This window comes from Trichechus manatus, unplaced genomic scaffold (assembly GCF_000243295.1).
Source record: "Trichechus manatus latirostris isolate Lorelei unplaced genomic scaffold, TriManLat1.0 scaffold00050, whole genome shotgun sequence".
In the NCBI taxonomy this organism is placed as follows: domain Eukaryota; kingdom Metazoa; phylum Chordata; class Mammalia; order Sirenia; family Trichechidae; genus Trichechus; species Trichechus manatus.
Genome location: NW_004443986.1, coordinates 908988 through 933524, shown reverse-complemented (window position 1 = coordinate 933524; position 24537 = coordinate 908988). Strand labels below are relative to the sequence as shown.

General features: G+C 35.9%; 1 protein-coding gene across 6 annotated transcripts in view; it reads left to right on the top strand.

Annotated features, from left to right (window-relative positions):
* Positions 1-24537, top strand: part of DGKB (diacylglycerol kinase beta) — a 782610-nt gene that overhangs the window by 299456 nt on the left and 458617 nt on the right. For all 6 annotated transcript variants that reach the window (XM_004377415.2, XM_004377414.2, XM_023732276.1 and 3 more), the window contains 2 exons: positions 19558-19631; positions 23391-23465. In XM_004377415.2, the coding sequence (XP_004377472.1) occupies positions 19558-19631; positions 23391-23465 (149 nt within the window). The remainder of the gene's footprint in view (positions 1-19557; positions 19632-23390; positions 23466-24537) is intronic.

The following is a 24537-nucleotide window of genomic DNA, read 5'->3' as shown; positions in this document are numbered from 1 at the left end:
AGCCAGAGACATAAAATATCTATACAATGAAAACTACAAGACACTACTGCAAGAAACCAAAAGAGACCTGCATCAGTGGAAAAACATACCTTGCTCATGGATAGGTAGACTCAATATTGTGAAAATGTCAGAATTGACATTGTGTACAATTGAGTTTGGGTAGAATTACCCAAAGCGATCTATAGATACAATGCAATCCCGATCCAAATTCCAGCGACGTTTTTTAATGAGATGGAGAAACAAATCACCAACTTAATACAGAAAGGGAAGAGGCCCGGAATAACTAAAGCATTACTCAAGAAGAACAAAGTGGGAGGCCTCACACTACCTGATATTAGAACCTATTATACCTCCACGGTAGTGAAAACAGCCTGGTACTGGTACAACAACAGATACATAGACCAGTGGATCAGAACTGAAAATCCAGACATAAATTCATCCAACTATGAGCAGCTGATATTTGACAAAGGCCCAAAGTCTGTTAACTGGGGAAAAGACAGTCTGTTTAACAAATGGTGCTGGCATAACTGGATATCCATCTGCAAAAACCTGAAACAATAACCATACCTCACACCATGCAGAAAAACTAACTCAAAATGGATCAAAGACTTAAATATAAAATTAAAAATGGTAAAGATCATGGAAGAAAAAATAGGGACAACACTAGGATCCCTAATACATGGCATAAACACAGTACGAACCATAAGTAACAATGCAGAAGCACCAGAAAAAAGACCAGATAAATAGGAGCTCCTAAAAATCAAACACTTATGCTCATCAAAAGACTTCACCAAAAGAGTAAAAAGACAACCTACAAGCTGGGAAAAGAAATTTTGGCTACGACAAATCTGATTAGCGTCTAATCTCTAAAATCTACAAGATACTGCACAACTTCAACAACAAAAAGGCAAATAACACAATTAAAAAAGGGCAAAGGATATGAACAGGTACCTCGCCAAAGAAGACATTCAGACGGCTAACAGACACATGAAGAAATGCTCACGATCATTAACTTTTAGAGAAATGCAGATCAAAACTACAAGGAGATATCATCTCACCCCAACAAGGCTAACATTGGTCCAAAAAACACAAAATAATAACCGCTGGAGAGGTTACGGAGAGACTGGAACACTTATACGCTGTTGGTGGGAATGTAAAATGGTACAACCAGTTTGGAAATCAATTTAGTGCTTCCTTAAAAAGCTAGAAATAGAAGTATCATATGATCCAGCTATCCCGCTCCTTGGAACATATCATAGAGAAGTAAGAGCCGTCACACCAATAGATATATACACACCCATGTTCATTGCAGCGCTGTTCACAATAGCAAAAAGATGGAAACAACCTAGATGCCCATCAATGGACAAATGGATAAACAAATTATGGTATATCCACACAGTGGAATACTACGCAACAATAAAGAACAACAATGAAGCCTTGAAACATCTTATAACATGGAGGAATCTGGAGGTCATTATGCTGAGTGAATTTAGTCAATCACAGAAGGACAAATATTGTATAAGATCACTATTGTAAGAACTCAAGAAAAGGTTTAAACATAGAAGAAAACATTCTTTGATGGTTAGGAGGGTGGGGAGAGAGGAGGGAAGGGGGTATTCACTAACCAGACAGTAGCCAAGAATTATCTTAGGTGAAGGGAAGGACAGCACACATTACAGGGGAAGTCAGCACAACTGGACTAAACCAAAGCTAAGAAGTTTCCTGAATACAATCAAACACTTTGAGGGACAGAGTAGCAGGGGTAGGGGTCTGGGGACCATGCTTTCAGGGAACATCTAGGTCAATTGGCATAACAAAGCTTATTAAGAAAATGTCCCGCATCCTACTTTGGTAAGTGGTGTCTGGGGTCTTAAAAGCTTGCAAGCGGCCATCTAAGATGCATCAATTGGTCCCAACCACCTGGAGTAAAGAATGAAGAACGCCAAAGACACAAGGATTTAGTAGTAGCGCAAGAGACAGAAAGGGCCATATAAACCAGAGACTTCATCAGCCTGAGCCCAGAAGAACTAGATGGTGCTCAGCAACCACCAATGACAGCCCTGATGGGGAACACAACAGAGAGTCCCAGATGGAGCAGGAGAAAGGTGGGGTGCAGAATTCAAATTCTAGTAAGAAGACCAGACTTAATGGTCTCACTGAGACTGGAGGTACCCCGGAAAGCATGGCGCCTGGATTCTGTTTCAGCCCAGAACTAAAACAGTTCCCATGACCAACTCTTCAGAGAGGGATTGGACTGGACTGTGGGATATAAAGTGATACTCGTGAGGAGTGCTTCTCTTAGCTCAAGCAGATATAAGAGACTATATGGGCAGCTTCTGTCCGGAGGTGAGATGGGAAGGCAGAGAGGGTTATGAGCTGGTTGAATGGACATGGGGAATCAGTGGTGGAAAAGAGAAGTGTGCTGTCACAGTATGGGGAAGGCAATTAGAGTCACATAACAATGTATGTATAAATTTTTGCATGGGGAAAAAAAAAAAAAAAAGATGGCTCCTTGAGGACTAAGGTGCACCTGTCCCAAACCATGGTATTTTCAATCGTCTCATATGCATGTGAAAGCTGGACCATGAATAAGGAAGACTGAAGAAGAATTGATGTATTTGAATTATGGTGTTGGTGAAGAATATTGAATATACATACCATAGACTACGAGAAGAATGAACAAATCTGTCTTGGAAGAAGTACAGACAGAATGTTCCTAAGAATGGAGGATGTTGGTACTTTGTCTTAGGTACTTTGTGCATGTTATCACGTGGGACCAGTCCTTGAAGAAGGACATCATACTTTGTACAGTAGAGGGTCAGTGAAAAAGAAGAAGACCCTCAATTAGATGGATTGACACATTGGCTGCCACAATGGGCTCGGCTCAACAATGGCAATGATTGTTAGGATGGCGCATGTTCTGTTGTATATAGGGTCGCTATAAGTTGAAACCGACTTGAAAGCATCTAACAACAGCGTGATTTCAAGGAATCATTACGGTAGCAAAAACATATTTAAAAAAAGAATGAAATGAACTCAGCTTGTGTGAGTACTTTTCTTCCTAAATTAATAATCAAAGTAAATAGTGTTTTTTTAATCCATATCTTCCAAAATTTTACATCAAAATTCAAACCCCAAATATATTTCTAATTTAGATAAACACAGGTAATTCAAAATCATTTTTAACATTTTAAAAACTAAAATATATATATGTATATATATATATATTCCTTTGGTCTCCCACATCAAGATAAAGATTTCGTCTATATTTTAAGACATTTTATAGTGTGAATGTATTATATTTATTTGCCTAAAGTTCTCACTGCAACATGAAATCAGTTAATGAATTGGGTTTGCGGTATTCTATGAAACTGTGGAGTTCATTTTCTGCTTCTCTGCCTATATTACTCTTTTTCATTTGTCAATTCCTTCCTTAAGAATATGTCCTAAGATTCATGTCCTCCGGGAAATATAACCACCCACTTACCACACAGAGATATATTATATCACACAACTATATTCAATATGTGTAATTTTATACCTTCCTTTTCATTTACCATTTTACCTGTGATACTATTAATTAGGTTTTTCTTTTTATTCCTCAATTTGCAAGCAAAGTGCAGTGCACACAGTAGATGCCTAAATGCTTGCTTCTTAATTGTCTTAATTATCTTATTGAAAATTTAGTATTAATAATTTTAATATTAATAACAAGGTTGTTGCTTTGTTTTGATGTAATGAAACTCATTGTGACTAGAATATGCTTTATGAATTATTGAATTAAATATAAAAAGAAAATTCTGAATAATAAAATTATTTTACTAGTTGTTGTTGATGTTATTAGATGCCATCAAGTCGGTTCTGACTCATATTGACCGTATATACAACAGAATGAAACACTGCCTGGTCCTGTGCCATCCTCACAGTCATTGCTGTGTTTGAGCCCATTGTTGCAGGGGCTGTGTCAATACATCTCATTGAGGGGTCTTCCTCTTCTACGCTGACCTTCTGCTTCACCAAGCATGATGTCCTTCTCCAGGGAATGGTACACTGGTTAAAGTGTCTTAAAGTTCATTATCAAAAGAGTAAATCAGGATCTAGGCTTACTGGAAGTCATATCTATGTGTTTACCAATTCTATGGAAATTCTAAAATATGAACTCTAACCACAATTTTGATACAAAAAAAATCACTAATTAAGTGACCCTCTGTATTTTTGTTGTAAATAACATTTATAAATTTCATGCATCAATTTTTATTTACTCTGGGTTCCAGCAGAAACCCTGGTGGTATAGTGGTTAAGTGCTACACTGCTAACCAAAAGGTCGGGAGTTCAAATCTACCAGGTTCTCCTTGGAAACTATGGGGCAGCTCTACTCTATCCTATAGGGTCGCTATGAGTGAGAATCGACTCATTGGCAATGGGTTTCAACGGCTGGGTTCCAGCAATGTAATTGATAAAGGGGAAACCTAATTTTGAAATCCAAATATATTTCACACATGACTAGGCACATGCATCTCATCTTGAAAGGCTAACATATATCATGCATTAAGTAGTATATACCATATTTTTACGTAAATAACACACATCGTCTATGTTTGTTTGCCAATTGCCTCCTCCCTCCACGTGGTATTTTTGAAAGTGTGCTATGCTTTATTTATTTACTTTTTCACAGCAACATAAAAAAAAAAAATTGGCACAGCGACACTTACATAAATACCTTACCAGTGAGGGAGCAGTTTGCAAACAAATGTAAAAGGTGTGTAGTATTTGTGTAAAATATATGGTATTCTAGGCTTTCCGGTAATGATTTATACCTATTATCCAGTTTGAGTCTCCCAGTAAACTTATGAGATAAATACCATTATTATTATTATTGCCATTTACAAAATGAGTACATTGATACTCAGAAGTAAGGTAATGTTCCTAAGACCAGATAGTCAGTGGCAGGGGCAGATTACTCAATAAGCAAGGTAAGTACAGGCTCATTTGTGCTTATTTAGTAATCTGTAGTGAACAGTTACACATTTTTTTACCACATTCTGCTTCTAGGTATGGCTGGCATCTGTCTCTCTCCCAACCCCACAGCACCTTCCTACAGAATCAAAGCCTCTTTTAAAATGTACAATCCCAGACAGGGATGGATTACACAGTAAGCAAGGTAAGCTTGGACTTACTTGTGTGTACTTACTAATCTGTAGTGAACGGTTTCGCATGGTTTTCAGATGTGGTGAAACCCATGTGAAATTGTTCACTATAGATTAGTAAGTACGCACAAGTAAGCCTGTACTTATCTTGTTTATTGGATAATCCACCCTGGTCAGTGGTAAAGCCAAGGTTTGAATGCAAGTCGTCTAATTTCAGATTCCAGGTGTTTTATTTTACCTTGTCTCCTTGGTTAACAGATTTTAAGAGGTATGTAACTGGTAAATTTCTGACTATCTTGTTCTTCCTTGGTTTTCCGGATAAAACAGTCTTTTATATTTCTATAGGCTTTGAGATAAAAATCATATATGTACTAGTATTATAACTTCTCTCTTCTCCATTTCCTAAGATTTGGGTAATCATACCTGACTTTACCCAGACATCAAAACTGAAATTATACCATGCATGCGGAGTATTTTGAAGGCTTTAATCTGACAAAGCAATATAAGTTCTATTTTCTTTTTAATTCAAATTGAATCTGACATATTCAACCTTACTGCAACTAAATTAGTCACATTAAAACCAGAAATGATTAAGATTCTTTGTGGATGTGTTTCATCTGTCTAACCAAATAATAAATCTTTATAACTTTCTTTGAGTTATAGAAGTGCCACCTAAAGTATTCAGTAGCAAAGGGTAGACAACAGCCTTAACAAAATAACCAAAGAAACAAAAAAACCACACCAAACCTGTTGCCATTGAGTCAATTTTGACTCATAGCGACCCTATAAGACAGAGTAAAATTGTCCCATAAGGTTTCCAAGGCTGTAATCTTTACGGAAGCAGACTGCCACATCTTTCTCCTGCAGACTGGCTGGTAGGTCCGAACCACCAACCTTTTGGTTAGAAGCATGAGTGCTTAACCACTGCACCACCAGGGCTCCTAACAAAATAGCAGTAAGTAAATAATACTTAAACCATCCTGTGAATCATATATTTTTGAATTTTTAAAATATTGGCATATAATCATATTCAACAGTCTGTTTCACCTCAGAAGACTAGACTGAAATAAAATACACATAGGTATACACATAATTTTGGAGCAAATGTAAAATAGTAGCTATCCTGGATAACCAGCTATTTCATGAAAACAGAGGAAATATTTTTTGTTATGATAATTAATTTTAAAATAATACAATGGTTGTGTTTTATCAGGAAAGGTAAAAAGAACTGCCAGAAAATTAATTTTATCTGTGAGATTTAAAAAATATATGTCATGAAAAAGCATTGAGTTGCAGCCCGTTTTGCATATAACTCAGTGACAGAAGAGATCTACACTGCTTAAAAAAGACTATTAATCATAGTTAAGCACATTCATCTTCTTTCTAGTTAACCAGCATAATGATCAGGATTATTATTTCTAATTAGAGGAAGTAATAGATCATGTATAACCTTAGGATGAGTCTCATTAATTAACCCGAGTCTTAGGGGACTTCAAATAGAGGTGGTTAGGCACTCTGTCTTTGTCATCATCCACACCATAGGTTTACACTTAGTACATATGATCAAATGTAATTGAAACTACAATTTCTTAATATGAAAGAGATAAAAATACATATGACTATCCTACCTATGAATGAATATGTAGAAAATGGAATGATTGTTTAAACCATGTTATACTGAAACTACCTTATCCTTAATTATAATTAAAGGAAAATTTCCAAATAATGAGTTTATCTGAGAACTGAAGAATCTAGTTAGTAATACACTTAATACAAAGAAAAAAAGTGACCTTTACACTTAAATACCTAAAACTAAACCAGTGTCTCCCCCAGCACAGTTGCATATCCTTATTGACTTTCTTATCTGCAATATTTGTTCATGTAATTACCAAAACTATAGACCCTACATATACGCACATACATATACATAACTATATGCAGGTGTGTCTAACGTTAATTCTCTTTGATGAGCCTATGTGTGTGTAACTCTTGCCCACTTTAGATCTTCAGATCTACTGAACCAGTCATAATCAGTTCTTCAATGTTATTCCAACTCCCTTATCTAAGTTCAGAATTATTACTTTATACTTTGAATATTGCAACAACCTTTTAACTGAGTCCCTGTCTCCATACACATGATGTGGTAATTATAAATGATGTAAAATAAGTAGAGCAGGATCAGATAAGTATCAGGGCCATAGAGTTGCCTATAATTTTAAGTAGGACGGCTGGGTTAGGCCTCATTAACAAGATGATATTTGAGTTAAAAGACCTGAGGGAGTTGGCCATATGGATATCTGGAAAATGGGTAGTCCTAAGGCAAGAGCATGCCTGTCAAGTTCTAGGATCAGCAAGGAGGACTGCATGGTTGAAGTGGGGTGGACAAGGTGGAAATCAGTACTTTAGAAAGGTAATGGGCCAGGTGGTATAAAACTTTTCAAGGACTTCGTAAGGACTTTGACTTTTGATCTGATTTAGATGTGATGATACTGAGGGATTTTAAGCAGAAGAGTGGCATGATTTGACTTATATTTTAAAAGACTGACAGCAGGTATCCAGGGTCATAGAATAAAGGCTTGTCCCAGAGTGAAGCAGTGGATATAAAGAGAAGTTACGAGACCCTGCATATATTAAAGGACACAGCCACCAGGATATGCTGATAGATTGGATACAGTGTTTGTAAGAAAGTGAGGAATCAGAGAGGTCTGCAAGATTTGGCCCATGTGGCAGAAATAATGAGCTGTCATCAAGTGAGATAGAAATGACTCTGGGTGAATAAGGTTTGGAAGGTAACTCTGATAAGTTTGAGATGCTGTTAGACATCCAAATGGAGATATCAAGTCAGCAGATGGATATATAAATGTAGAATTCAGGGGAGAGCAGTACTACAGATATGAATTTGAGAGGGAAAACCATGACACTTAAAACCATGAGATTAGATGAGTGATTAGATTTTACTAAGTGAAAGAGTGTGGAGAGAAAGCAGTGGTTGAGCTGGGATCCAAAACCCATCTGACTTCAAAAGCATGCTTTTTCATAATTACTATATTAAATTGTCTCCTTATGAGAGTAAATAAGATTTCCCATAATTAATTCTATTTAGTATAGAGGGCAATCCAAGGTAAATTTCCTCCTTCTTTAATGCCCTTCACACCTACTTTATAACATTCTTCAAGATTTCAAGTAACACAATGGCTATAAAATCTTTGCTGACCACTTTGTCCCTTTTGAAATTTCTCTGTTATACCGTATTATCTGATCCTAAAGTGTTTTAAAAACTGTTTTGAGAATACCGTGGGTTCTCTAGAGATGCCTCAAGCACAATGGTTGGGTGATGGGGGCTGAGAACAAGTTCAGGGTTCTTTCATGATTCAAAAAACTATATACTGTTTCAAACACTATATGAATATGTACTTCCAAGAATAAATAGTTTTAGGCTAAAATAGTTTTTGAAACTCCTAACAAAAAAAAGCCCTGGCCTTGATGGCTTCACTGGAGAATTCTACCAAACTTTCAGAGAAGAATTAACACCACTACTACTAAAGGTATTTCAGAGCATAGAAAAGGATAGGATACTCTCAAACTCATTCTATGAAGCCAGCATAACCCTGATACCAAAACTAGGTACGGACATCAAAAAAAAAAAGAAAATTACAGATCAATATCCCTCAGGAACATTGATGCAAAAATCCTCAACACAATTCTAGCCAATAGAATTCAGCAACATATCAAAAAAATAATTCACCATGATCAAGTGGGATTTGTATCAGGTATGCAAAGATGGTTCAAAATTAGAAAAAACAAGCAATGTAATCCATCACATTAATAAAACAAAAGACAAGAACCACAGGATTTTATCAATAGATGCAGAAAAGGCATTTTGGCAAAGTCTAACACCCATTCATGATAAAAACTCTCAACAAAATAGGAATAAAAGGGAAATTCCTCAACATAATTAAGGACATTTATACAAAGCCAACAGCCAACATCATCCTAAGTGGAGAGACTTTGAAAGCATTCCCCTTGATAATGGGAACCAGACAAGGATGCTGTTTATCACCATTCTTATTCAACATTGTGCTGAAGGTCCCACCCAGAGTAATTAGGCTAGAAAAAGAAATAAAGGGCATCCAAATTGGTAGGGAAGAAGTCGAAGTATCTCTATTTGCAGATGATATGATTTTATACACAGAAAACCCCAAACAATCCACAAGAAAACTACTGCAACTAATAGAAGATTTCAGCAAAGTATCAGGATACAAGAGAAACGTACAAAACTCAGTTGGATTCCTCTACACCAACAAAGAGAACTTCGAAGAGGAAATCACCAAATCAATACCATTTATAATAGCCCCCAAGAAGATAAAATACTTAGGAATAAATCTAACCAGAAAAGTAAAAGACCTATACAGTAAAACTAAAAGACACTACTGCAAGAAACCAAAAGAGACCTGCATCAGTGGAAAAACATACCTTGCTCATGGATAGGAAGACTCAACATTGTGAAAATGCCTATTCTACCCAAAGCGATCTACAGATACAATGCAATCTTGATCCAAATTCCAACGACATTTTTTAATGAGATGGGGAAACAAATCACCAATTTCATATGGAAAGGGAAGAGACCCCGAATAAGTAAAGCATTACTCAAGAAGAAGAACAAAGTGGGAGGCCTCACACTACCTGATTTTAGAACCTATTATACTGCCACGGTAGTCAAAACAGCCTGGTACTGGTAAAACAACAGATACAAAGACCAATGGATCAGAACTGAGAATCCAGACATAAGTTCATCCACCTATGAACAGGTGATATTTAACAAAGGCCCAAAGTCCATTACTTGGGGAAAAGGCAGTCTCTTTAAGAAATGGTGCTGGCATAACTGTACATCCATCTGCAAAAAACTGAAACAAGACCCATACCTCACACCATGCACAAAAGCTAACTCAAAATGGATCAAAGACCTAAATATGAAATCGAAAACAATAAAGATCATGGAAGAAAATATAGGGACAACTCTAGGAGCCCTAATACATGGCATAAACAGAATACAAACCATAAGTAACAAGGCACAAACACCAGAAGAGAAACTAGATAACTGGGAGCTTCTAAAAGTCAAACACTTAAGCTCATCAAAAGGCTTCACCACAAGAGTAAAAAGACAACTTACAGACTGGGAAAAAATTTTTGGCTACAACAAATCTGATCAACGTCTAATCTCTAAAATCTACAAGATACTGCAAAACCTCAACAACAAAAAGACAAACAACCCAGTTAAAAAATGAGCAAAGGATATGAACAGGCACTTTGCCAAAGAAGACATTCAGGCAGCTGACAGACACATGAAGAAATGTTCATGATCATTAGCCATCAGAGAAATGCAAATCTAAACTACGGTGAGATAACATCTCACCCCAACAAGGCTAGCATTAATCCAAAAAACACAAAATTATTAATGATGGAGAGGTTGTGGATAGACTGGAACACTTATACACTGTTGGTGGGAATGTAAAATGGTACAGCCACTTTGGAAATAGATTTGGCGCTTCCTTAAAAAGCTAGAAATAGAAGTACCATACAATCCAGCTATCCCGCTGCTTGAAATATATCCTAGAGAAACAAGAGCCGTCACACGAATAGATATATGCACACCCATGTACATTGCAGCACTGTTCACGATAGCGAAAAGATGGACGCAACCTAGGAGCCCACCAACAGATGAACGGATAAACAAATTATGGTATATTCACACAATGGAATACTATGCAACAATAAAGAACAACCATGAATCCGTGAAACATAACATGGAGGAATCTGGAAGGCATTATGCTGAGTGAATTTAGTCAGTAGCAAAAGGGCAAATACTGTATCAGACCACTATTATAAGAACTCAAGAAAAGGATTAAACACAGAAGAAAACATTCTTTGATGGTTACGAGGGTGGGGAGGGAGGGGGAGGGTTATTCACTAACTAGATAGCAGACAAGAATTATCTTACGTGAAGGGAAGGACAACACACACTACAGGGGAAGTCAGCACAACTGGAGTAAACCAAATCTAAGAAATTTCCTATACAACCAAATAGTTTAAGGGACAGAGTAGCAGGGGTGGGGGTCTGGGCACCATGCTTTCAGGGTCCATCTAGTTCAATCGGCGTAACAAAGTTTATGAAGAAAATATTCTGCATCCCACTTTGGTGAGTAGCATCTGGGGTCTTAAATGCTTGCAAGTGGCCATCTAAGATGCATCAATTTGTCCCAGCCCACCTGGAGTAAAGGAGAATGAAGAACACCAAAGTCACAGGAAAAGTATTAGCCCAAGAGACAGAAAGGGCCACATAAACTGGAGACTTCATCAGCCTGAGACCAGAAGAACTAGATGGTGCCTGGCTACCACCAGTGAATGACCTGACAGGGAACACAACAGAGAGTCCCTGATGGAGCAGGAGAAAAGTGGGGTGCAGAACTCAAATTCTAGTAAAAAGACCAGAGTTAATGGTCTGACTGAGACTGGAGGAACCCCGGACTCTGTCAACCCAGCACTGAAACCATTCCCTAGGACAACTCTTTGGACAAAAATTAGACTGGACTATGGGACATAAAATGATACTGGTGAAGAGTGTGCTTCTTAGCGCAAATAAATACATGCGACTAAATGAGAAGTTCCTGTCTGGAGGTCAGATGAGAAGGCAGACAGTGTCAGGAGCTGGTTGAATGGACATGGAAAATCGGGTGGAAAGGAGGAGTGTGCTGTCACGGTGTAGGGAGAGCAATTAGGGTCACATAACTATGTATAAATTTTTGTATGAGAGACTAAGTGTAAACTTTCACTTAAAGTACAATAAAATAAAAAAATAGAAAAAAGGTTTTTTTGATGTATTTGTACCTTTGTCTTTTCCTTTGTACTCCACCAAAATGTAAAAGAAAACGTTACTATGATTTAGGACAGCAATAAACTAGTGTTTATAATAACTGAGTTTTATGTCTTATTAGATTACTGTAGGTTTACTGAGTTTCAGGAACAAAGAAAACTGTTCATATTCCTTTAATCAGTAGATCTTATTTGTGTTACAATATAAACTAACTCCCCTAGACTGAATTCTGCATAAGAGACAAAGGTGGTTCTTACCTGATTTTGACATCTCAGGACACAAGGATTTGGATGCAAATAAATTGAATTAACTAGTTGAAATATCATGTCTAAAAGTACCTATTTTTTTTAGAATCTCAGACTATTTACATTACAAAAGCCTTGACTGAAAATGATCATGCTCATGTTCAATAATGAGAATAGCATATTAAAATAAATTGTAGAGGCTATTCAAGGGTTTCGATAATCAAGTTTCTATTGTTTTTCACCCAGGGGTACTATAGATACCAACAACTTTGATGAAGAATAAAGTGACTGTGCCTTTGTGCAGTTCTTTGCCCCTGTGGATCTTGTCTTTTGTAAGTCAACTATGATTAGGTCCTATGGCATATAATAGGGAAACAAGAAACAACCAAAACTTAATATCCACTTTGAATAAGATAATCATTTAGTTTTCTCTTGTGTAAATGAAGTCTAGAAGTAGGATTTCCAGGGCTAGTAAGACAGCTCCACATTTTCCTCAGGACTTGAACTCTTTCTGTTTCCCATTTTCCACCTACGGCTGCTTCTTCTAAGTCACTTCATGACTGAAGATGGCTGCTGGTTCCTCATTGACTCTAAATTCCATGCAGAGAGCAGAAGAAAGTGGGGAAGGAGCTGTCACCATCTTCCTTTTAAGGAACATACCTTGACTTCCCATTTTATCTTTCAATTATGTCTCATCAGATAAAACATGGACACTTTTTTTTTCTACTTAGAATATTTATTTTCTTAAACATGACATGAAACAAAAAGTTACAAATTCTTAAAATACTTAAAAAAAAAGGATATACATAATTCTGCAAGCAGCAGCAGCTTCTAAGATGCAGGTGTGATGGGAGGGGGCAGGCTTTCAAAATGACTCTATGTCCTGAATTCTTACACTAAAGAAGGGAAATATGGGTAGTGAGAGCTAAGCAGCAATCTCTATCACTAAGTTGCTACTTCTTATTTAAGGACTATTAATGAACACAGTAGTTTTCATTTTCATTTATCATTTTTAACTTGTCAGACTTGAAAATGGCTATCCAGTACTGCAAGTCTTTGGCTTTCAAATCTGAGAATTCTTTCTTTGGTCTTCTGGCATGCAAACTTACTCTACTGGATTGGCCTGCTTTTTACATTAGCAAAGGTTAACAGGATTTTAAAGTTCTTTGAATGAGCAGTGAAAACAGGTGCCAGATTTGCCTGAAACTTGACATTTCTGTTATAACACCATTAAATGTTTCCCAACACTAGCATCTCAGTGGAGCTTATGTTTAATCACATCTCACTTCCCCCCAAAATGTAGGTTACATGAGGTCAGGTGTTTTACCTGTTGTCATAATTATTAAAGTGATGCTATTGCACAGTGCCTGAAAACTTTCAAATAAATATCCAAGGTTTCAAATGTTTTATTTGTGTTAGTCTAATTTTATAAACATGATTTGCGATAAAGGGATATGTAATGAAAAGATTGCTAACTTCATTTTATTATTACTGCATTTCCATATTGGGTATTTTATTTTTGTCATTTTTGAAGTATCATTCTTCTAATTTCTTCCTCTATCTAATAATTTCTCTTATATATTCCTAATTAATTTAATCTAGTTTTCCATCTATCCACCCCTCAAATGATATCTAGCTGTTTTGTACTTTATTCTGAGATAAGCTACAAACTATTAGCTATTCTAATGAGATATTTGTTTGAGATTAAATGCAGCATCCTCATGGGATTTGGTTTCTTGTTTTAGAGGTTTAGGGTGTTAGTTTCATGGGACATCCCAGTTAATTGGCCTAATATCATGTTTAGTGCTTCTCTTCTGTCTCCTATTTCATTGTGTAGTGCCTGGGGTCTTAAAAAGCTTGCAAGCGGCCATTTAAGGTACAACAGTTGGTCTCTAGTTACCTGGAGAAACTGAGAAAGAAGCAAAGTCAGGAATAGGAGGAAGAAATGGAATGTGTGGCTAATTAACTCCAAGAACAACTGCCTCCTTTGCCATGAGACCAGAAGAACTGGATGGTTCTTGGCTACAATTACTGAACATTTTAATCAAAGATTCTATGGAAGACTCTTGATCAAAAGGGAGAAAATGCAGAACAGATTTTCAAAATTTCATGGAAACTAGATTTTCTGAAGCCACGGAGGCTGGGTGAACCCCTGAAACTATCACCCTGAGTTAATCTTTAAACCTGAAACCTTAAACCAAAAATATTCCCTGAAGTCTTTTTAAAACCAAACAGTAGTTTAACTTAACTAAAGAATGTCTGTCATTAGTATTGTACTCTTTTAAGAACTATCTATATAGGATCAAACTGACAACAGCAACTTGAACGATTCAATAGGAAAATTAGAGGACAGTGCATTTATGTCAATGAGGGAGAAACAATTCTGAAAAGGAGGGTGAAAGTGATTACACAACTTGAAGAATGTAATTAATGTGACTGAATTGTACGTGTAGAAATTATTGAATCGGTATATGTTCAGCTGTGTATGTTCTCAACAACAAAAAATAAAATAAATTATTTAAAAAAATGTTGCTTAGAACATAATTGTTCAATAGGATGGTACTGACCTTTATTTGATAACTTTAATGCTGCCTTTAATTATCCCAATAAATAAATATCTCTGAAAGACATTACAAAACATATTTTCAAATTAATTCCAAATATTGCACCCACGTATAATCTCATACAATGCTAAGCTGAATGTTGAGTTGAGAGGGAAGGGAAGGGAAGGTCATCCTAATGAGTATTTGGGTCCAGATTCAATGCTTTCCTCAAAAACATTTATTTACCTTGAGATTCTCACCTCTGTTTAAAAGTAGGAATTCTGATGGCACAGTGGTTAAGTGTTTGGCTGCTAACCAGAAGGTCAGCAGTTCAAATCCACCAGCTGCTCCTTGGAATTCAAATTAAGTGCAAAAATCTACATTTGTTAGCTTTATTTTTTTGTATGAAAACTTTAAGAGCTCTGATTTTGTAATAGGATGAGAAGTAAATAAAATTGAATACTAGTATTTAGATATAAGTTTTTTTTTTGTTGTTTCTTTTAGTTTTTATTGGAGGAATGAGTTACAAACCAATAGCACAATGGGTTCAACATAGTAGGCACTTCATATACATTAGGTTGAGCACATAGGTTCAGGGGAGAAGAACCAGGTAGTTACTACAGATCCAGCTCATCTGTAAATTAGAGGCAAATTAGGAACTGGAAACACTTCTCTTCGTTTAAAGGAAAGTAAAACAGAGACAGACTCAATGATAGATTGTAATGAAAACTACGTGGAAAAGAGTAGAGAAATTAAGAATATGTTACTCAACCTTCTCATTTCGAAAATATGAAGATTTTTAACATTTTCTCAGTGACTACACTCAGAAAAAAAATGCCATTTCGTTTAGGAAATGGAGAGGAATATACTGGTAGAACATTTTAAGTTACTGGTTTAAACAAACAGGAAGGAAGGAAATTATATGGTGAAATGATTGTTTTTAATTGTCTCATTAAATATTTAAGGATCCTTTCCAGGGAATAAATAACACTGCAGTAAGGATACTTTGGAGCTCTGGTGGCACAGTGGTTAAGAGCTTGGCTGCTAACTAAAAGGTTGGCAGTTCGAATCTACCAGCTGCTCCTTGGAAACCGTGTGGGGCAGTTTTACTCTGTCCTATAGGGTCGCTATGAGTCAGAATCGACTCAAGGGCAATGGGTTTGGTTTTTGGTTAAGGATACTTTGAATCTACTTTGGGAAAGTAGATTGATCTAAAACTTTTCAACTTAATATTTAAAGAGTTCCATTAGCTACATATTTTAGTTATTAAAATATTTTAATACCTTTGTCAAAATGTATTTAGATGGGAGTTACTTAGGGAAATATTGAATAGAAATATTTTTATTTAAAAAGTTTACATTTTAACATTAAATTCAAGTAAACTACAAGATTTCTCCTTTCCCACCTAGTCTAAAACAACTCTATCTCCCAGCAATAAAGTGCTATCACTTTACCCAAAGCTTTATTTCTTCTCATGGCACACTTCACTACTAAGTAGATTTGTTTATTTTTTGTCTATTACTCCATTAGAATATAAGCTCTGTTAGAACAGGTAGCTTGTCTCTCTTCGTTAACAGAGCAGTGAGTAATACCGAAAGCAGTGTGTGATCTATAGTGGGGACACAGTCAATTCTTGTTAATTGAAAGGGAAACCAATATGTACAGGCATATCTCATTTTATTGTGCTTTGCTTTATTGTGCTTCGCAGATCCTGCATTTTTTTTCAAATTGAAGGTTGTGACAGTCCTGCATTGAGCAAATCTATTGGTGCCATTTTTCCAACAGCATGTGCTCATTTTGTGTTTCTTGGTCACATTTTGGTAACTCTGGCAATATTTCAAACTTTTTCATTATTATTATATCTGTTATAGTGATCTGTGATCACTGATCTTTGATGTTAGTATTGTACTTGTTTTGGGATGCCACGAACTGTGCCCTTAATCGATGGTGAACTTGATTGGTAAATGTGTGTGTTCTGACTCCTCCACAGACAGGCCGTTCCCCAGTCTCTCTCCCTCTCCTCAAGTCTCTTTATTCCTTGAGACACGACAATGTTGAAATTAGGCCTATTAATAACCCTACAATAGCCTCTAAGTGTTCAAGTGAAAGGAAGCGTTGCACGTCTCTCACTTTAAATCAAAAGCTAGAAATGATTAATCCGAGACAGACTGAAAGCTAGGCCTCTTATGCCAAACAGTTAGCCAAGTTGTGAATGCAAAGGAGAAGTTCTTGAAGAAAATTAAAAAGTGCCACTCCAGTGAACACATGAATGATAAGAAAGTGAAATAGCCTTATTGCTGATATGGAGAAAGTCTTAGTGGTCTGGATAGAAGAACAAACCATCCACAACATTCCTTAAGCCAAAGCCTAATCCAGAGCAAGGACCTAACTCTCTTCAACTCTGTGAAGGCTGAGAGAGGTGAGGAAGCTGCCAAATTAAGTTTGAAGCTAACAGAGGGTAGTTCATGAGATTGAAAGAAAGAAGCCATCTCCATAACATAAAAGTGCAAGATGAAGAAGCAAGTGCTAATGGAGAAGCTGCAGCAAGTTATCCAGAAGACCTAGCTAAGATAGTTAATGAAGGTGGCTACACTAAACAACAGATTTTCATTGTAGTTGAAACAGCCTTATATTGGAAGAAGAAGCCATCCAGGACTTTCATAACTAGAGAGAAGTCCATGCCTGGGTTCAAAGGACAGGCTGACTCTCTTGTTAGGGTCTAATGGAGCTGGTGACTTTAAGTTGAAGCCAGTGCTCATTTACCATTCTGAAAATCCTAGGACGCTTAAGAATTACTCTAAATCTACTCTGCCCACACTCTATAAATGGAACAACAAAGCCTGGATGACAGCACATCTGTTCACAACATGATTTACTGAATATTTTAAGCCCACTATTGAGACCTACTGTTCAGAAAAAAAGATTCCATTCAAAATATTACTGCTCACTGACAATGCATCTTGTCACCCAAGAGCTCTGATGGAGCTTAATGTTATTTTCATGCCTGCTAACACAACATCCATTCTACAGCCCACGGATCAGGGAGTAATTTCAACTTTCAAGTCTTATTATTTAAGAAATACATATCAGAAGGCTGTATCTGCCATAGATAGTGACTCCTGTGATGGAGCTAGGCAAAGTAAATTGAAAGCCTTCTGTAAAGGATTCACTATTCTAGATGGCATTAAGAACATCCGTGATTCATGGGAGGAGGTCAAAATATCAACATTAACAGGAGTTTGGAAGAAGTTGATTCCAGCCCTCATGGATGACTTTGAGGGGTTCAAGACTTCAGTGGAGGAAGTAACTGCAGACGTGGTGGAAATAGAAGGAACTAGAATTAGGAGTAGAGCCTGAAGATGTTCCTGAATTGCTGCAATCTCATGATAAAACTTTAATGGATGAGGAGTTGCTTTTTATGAATGAGCAAAGAAAGTGATTTCTTGAGATGGAATTTGCTTTTGATGAAGATGCTGTGAACATTGTTGAAACGACAACAAAGGATTTAGAACATTACATAACCTTAGGTGATAAAGTAGTGGCATGCTTTGAGAGGATTGACTCAAATTTTGAAAGAAGGTCTACTATGGGTAAAATGCTATCAAACAGCATCACATGCTACAGAGAAATTGTTCGTGAAAGGAAGAGTCCACTGAAGTGGCAAACTTCATTGTCATCATATTTTAAGAAATTACCACAGCCACCCCAACCTTTGGAAACCATCACCCTGATCAGTCAGCAGCCATCAACATCAAGGAAAGACCCCCCACCAACAGAGATTAACACTTGCTGAAGGCTCAGATGATGGTTAGCATTTTTTAGCAATAAAATATTTTTTAATTAAGGTATGTACAATGTTTTTTAAGATATAATGCTATGCACACTTAATAGACTACAAAAAAAAAAAAAAACCAAACCCTTTGCCGTGGAGTCGATTCCAACCCATAGCGACCCTATAGGACAGAGTAGAACTCCATAGAGGTTCCAAGGAGCTCCTGGTGGATTCGAACTGCTGACCTTTTGGTGGACAGACGTAGCTCTTAACCACTACGCCACCAGGGTTTCCTAATAGACTATAGTGTAGTATAAACATAACTTTTACATGCACTGAGAAACCAAAAAATTCGTCTACAACCAAACCCGCAATATCTCCAAGGTATGCCTGTAATGGACTCCTGTTAATAGGCTTGAGTAACTGCCACCTCTACTCTCCAGGCAGGGGAAGAAAGCATTGAGGACAGATTGTGAGGTGAGGGGTTCTTAAGCAGAAAGAGGCCTCAAACTTTCTTACTAAGTTTATAGTTCACAAATGATTGGGAAGACACATGTGCCAAAGCTCTGAATTAGGAGTTCTCTATAAAAGTAGGGCTCTCTATGATTTGATCAGTTTCATTACTTCTAATCTTTTTTCTCCTCTATATTCTGCTTTATTCTGACTGGTTTTCACTGTCCTACAAATCGTACCTTTTATTTTCATCCCATTGCTATGACAAACATTATTCTCTCTTCCTGAATAACTTTTCCCTCTGCCCTAGACCTAGCTAAGCCCTCTCTCTCTTTGCAGAGGGAGTACTACTGTGGGTAGAGGTAATCAAACATAGTCAAAGCGCAGTGTTTAATTGAGTTACTAGTATATAAAGAAACAGTCAGATGCTTGAATTTGTTAACTGTTATGACTTAGAAATAACAAAGGATCCTCTTCATATATAATGTACATAATAATTTGTCCAAAAAACCAACTTTTCTTCTAGATCACTCCTGTTCCTGGCACTCATCCACTTTTAGTTTTTGTGAACCCCAAAAGTGGCGGGAAGCAAGGAGAACGGTATGTAGTTAATGATAATATTTATTTTCTGTCATACATGTATAAAAAGATTAACAAAAATGCTGATGTAAAAACTTTAATTCTCACTGTTTACTAATTTTATTATGAAATAAATGACACTAACATCTATATGTAATGTATTGATATGATCTCTCCTTGTTTCTATACATGAAATTTTAATACAATAATGATGTTTTTATAAATATCCTTATTACATTGCTCAGGTGTCTGAATTCCCTCTATACTGTGTATCACCCCAGCCCTTAACAAAGAGCTGTGCATACCATACCACATTGCTCCATAAATACTGATCAATGAAAATTGGTTCTCACAATTGTCAACAAGGTGAATTCATGTAAATCATAACTCAGTACTGGAAAACAGAATTTATATCTACCTTCTAGACAAAATATAGTTATTTCTGCATGTACATTTTGGAGAACATGATACCATATTTTCTGGATAAGTATAGTATCTCTAATCTGAAAAATAATAACCTACATTATAGGGTGTCTCAGTAGTCAGGCCTACAACACAGAATTTTGCTTTTGTAATGAGGTAATGATTAAATCATAATATTTAAGAAAAAATGGAAAATCACTCCTTGAACAGTAAATCTTATGTCCTGCTATGAAGGAGAATCATAAACAAAAAAAGCAGTCGTACCTGCCTCAGTGCTTTCTAGAAGTCTTTATGAAACCCAATAGAAAAATAAGCAAATGGATAAAAGCACTTACACAAACACTAACAGTGAACAGAAATGCTCTTTATGGTTCACCAAATAATGAAGCAGAAAATTTTCCATAAATAGTGGAATTTTTTAAAAATAATTTCTTTCCTACCTTTTAACTTTCCTGTTCTTCATTTTTCAATCAACAAAATATTATTTCTTCTAAAAAAGAATAAGATTTTCTTTTCTTTTTTTCCGTTTCTCAACATATAGTTAAATTTTGACCACTATAAAGACGACAGACCACTCATCTATCATTGTAGACTTGTGTGTTGCTATGATGCTAAACAGGTTTCAGCAGAGCTTCCAGACTAAGAAGAAAGGCCTGGCCACCTACTTCCAAAAAAATTAGCCAGTGAAAACCCTGTGGATCATAGTGGCCTGATACTGTTGTGCATGGGGTCCCCATCACTTGAGGCTGACTTGGTGGCAGCTGACAACAAAAACAGCAAAGATGATAGAAGTTACTTTTAAAAAAATAGCAGCTTCATAATGAAAAATATTCACAATACTTATTAAAGAGAATAGTTACTCATTCATAGAGATATAAAATAGTAATGCTAAAATTATTTTTCCTTCATTATTCAGTCTTTAGCTGCATAATTGTAGGTTTCTTGACAAAAATAAAACTCTTCAAAAAGAACTTGATAGACTTAAATTTATGTTGTAAATTGGAGACAAATGAAGTCTTAAGAGAAAAAAGGTAAAAAATATATTTCATAGGAAAGAAAAATTCCCCTCGAAGAGAGATAACATTAATCATGTGGAATGATCATTAATCAAATATCTGCCTTTCCTATTCTAAAGTACATATAAATAATTTTCTGAAATTTTTAAAAACATAGGTATTGTTATTGTTGGGTGCCATGGCGTCGATTCTGACTCATAGTGACCCCAAATGACAGAGTGGAACTGCCCCATAGGGTTTTCTTGGCTGTCATCTTTCTGGACACAAATTGCCAGGTCTTTCTCCTGTGGAACTTTCTCCTGTGTTTTTAAACAATCAACCTTTAGGTTAGCAGCTGAGTTCTCAATGGTTGCACCACCAGGGCTCCTTTAAAAATATATGTAGATACACTAAAGTCGTAAGAAAATTAAACTTATTTGGGGGGGGTGCATATTTGAATGCCTCTATATACATACCCACTTAGATTTTGTCCTTCATATACTGACAGGTACAAGTTCAAATTAAATGAAACGCAATTATGTTTTAAAGAAGATCTATTATGAATGCAAGCATAAATTTTTCTGTAGGCGTAAGAAGCGCATTTGGCAAACAATGGTATTCCATTCAGGGTTCTTTTAAAAATATTTTGGCCTTTCTTGAGTTGGATATGTTAGATAATTAGCAAAAGGTCACAGAATTATATATTCATGTAAAGTTTCCCATGCCAGGTACCAGTTGTGAAAGTGTTCACATACAATTCATTCAGAAGCAATCACCAGGCAAATCCAGACTCTGTTAGGTACTGGGGATAAAGATAGAAGGCATAATCATACAGGAAGGCAGGAATGTAAACAGATACACTGGAATACAACATGGTAAATGCTGTGGATATTCAAAGGAAGAAATAACTCTCTCTGAGGACTAGGAAGTCTTTGGAGAAAAAGTAGCATTGGGGTCGGTTCTCATATAAGTAAATACTTGCCAGGTGAAGAAAGGAGAAAGACATAGATGTGCCAAAAAACAAACAAACCAAACCCATTGCCATCAAGTTGATTCTGACTCATAGCGACCCTATGGGACAGAGTAGAACTGCCCCATAGGATTCCAAGAAACGGCTGGTATATTCCAACTGCTGACCTTTTGGTTAACAGCCAAGTTCATAACCAGTCTGCCACCAGGGCTCCAAAATGAGACCTAATTTCTTCAGGTAAGCAAGAGGAGTTCACTGAGGTTAAAGTTTAAGGTAAAGGAGGAGAAAGAGAAGAGTAAAGCTTTTGCCATATTGTGAAGGTGTTTGGATTTATATTATAAATAACTTGAAACTAGCCAGAACTTTTAATCATGGATGTAATCTGGATGGTATCTCAACAGAGTACAGAAAAAGGCTGGATAGGCAAGAATTTTATAGAGCTGGTAAGAGAACCTGAAGGCATGAACTAAGGCAGTAGAGCTGGAATAGACGGGTTTAATAGACATTTCTCAGAAGGCACAGGATAGTCCACTTAATTCAGGCGCTGGGGAAAAGGTAACATAATTAATAAAAATCTAGAATGTGAACGTTATTACAGGTTTTGCATGTAATGTAATTTTAAAGTTTCTATCAGTAAATATAATAATACTGTATGTGTAAAATATATAGTAATATTTTCACATCTATAAAAACTTACTGAAAAAAACTAAATATTTCCTTCACTTTTAATATTTTGCCAAGCATTCCAGTCAAGTGTATATGTATATACTTGAAATATTTGTTTCATTTGTTATACAAAAATTGATTTATTTCAGAAAAAAAATTGTTTAATATACTCCCATTGACAAATTCTAGCAATTTTGTGAGCTGACTGATAAAGATGATTGTTTATGTGAAATAATTAGCCTGATAAGGCCACATTCTTTGCTCACATGCACATACAAAGTACTCAATCTCTTTTTTTTAATGGGATAGACATTAAATTTTCTCTATTAGATTGTCTCAATAATCTATAAACTTCTTTACAATAATCTATTAAGAGGAGATATTTAAACAATTTTATACTGATGTATTTTTAATCTTTATTTAAAACCTGGTAGCTAAATAATATTCAAAAGAGGAATAGAGGATATTCTAAATACATGTGCATATTTAGAATACAAACATCATTATTTCTAATTTGTCAGCTATATTGTCCTTATAATGACTACTAAACCCCCTTTTTTGAAGAACCATAAGTTTCTGTTAAACTATTATAATTCTACTATTATTAATACAAAAATTCATCAAATGTATTTATTTTTGTAACTTTAAGCAATTTTATTTATTTACAATGCATTCAGTGTCACCAAATTTCCTTTTTCTTTCCCTTCCCTATTTTCACATTTATAGAATATACAGAAAATTCCAGTATCTACTAAATCCTCGTCAGGTATACAGTCTTGCTGCAAATGGACCAATGCCAGGGTAAGTCTAAGTGTAATATAATTGCTATTTAAATAAGCAATCTTATATACCTAGAAATAATGTAATTTAAATACAGCAGCCAGATCAGTATGAAAAAAAAAAATTGAACAACAACTACATATGAGAATCCAATGCAGATACTGTTTTTCAGAATAGCTAATAACCCGTTTCAAGCAGATTTTCCTACCTTCTAAACATTGCGAAGGAGATAATAATAATACACACCCAATAGCCTCGTGATTAAACTTGTCAAACATCTGTTTGAAGAACTACTCTTGTTTCTTTTAGTTGCTAAATATAGAATATAGAACTGCTACAGTGTAAAGCTAGTTAACAAAGAGTAGAAATCCTAAAATGATCTTTTCATTTAGTGTCTGAAAAATTCAATGAATATCATTCTGTTAAAACATACTTAATTGCTAATAGGTAAATGTAGTGAAATAAAATCTTTTCAACATAAATTGTATATGTTGAAATAAGTCAAATATGCATGGAAATGAATCATTATTTTGGCCTAGTTAACTAATCGTAATCTTTTTCCACTGTCCCCTTGTCTCTCGACCAATATGAGAGTAAACATTAGGCCAAGTGAGGTGATGAGAAGCTCTATTAGCTTTCTACAAGCTTCTTAAAAAAAAAAAAAAGTTACTATAATTAAAATACATCTTCTAGGTCATTCTCAGAAACTAGGAACCAGGTATTCAAATTGACTTTATCCTTTAGAAAATTCAAAATTTACATCATTGTGCCCTATGTTAAATAAATGTAAATAAAATGCGGTTAATTAGCAGAGCCTCCCATATTTTCACCCATCACTTCCTTCCGCTCCGCTACCATCTCTCAAGAACCTGTTTCCAAATGCTGAACAACCTGTGGAACTCTCATAAAGTAGGTCACTTACCTACTCTTGCTTTAGAAGGTAGGTTCACCACAAGAATATACTTCATGTCACTGCTCCTGGGAGCCAAGCCTCTGTTGTTAGTCAAGTTCCAGAGTCTAGAGAATCCTAATTTAGAGCATCCTAGTCAGATAATTAGCTAGGTGAGCCATATGCAGGAAGTCTGAACCTAAA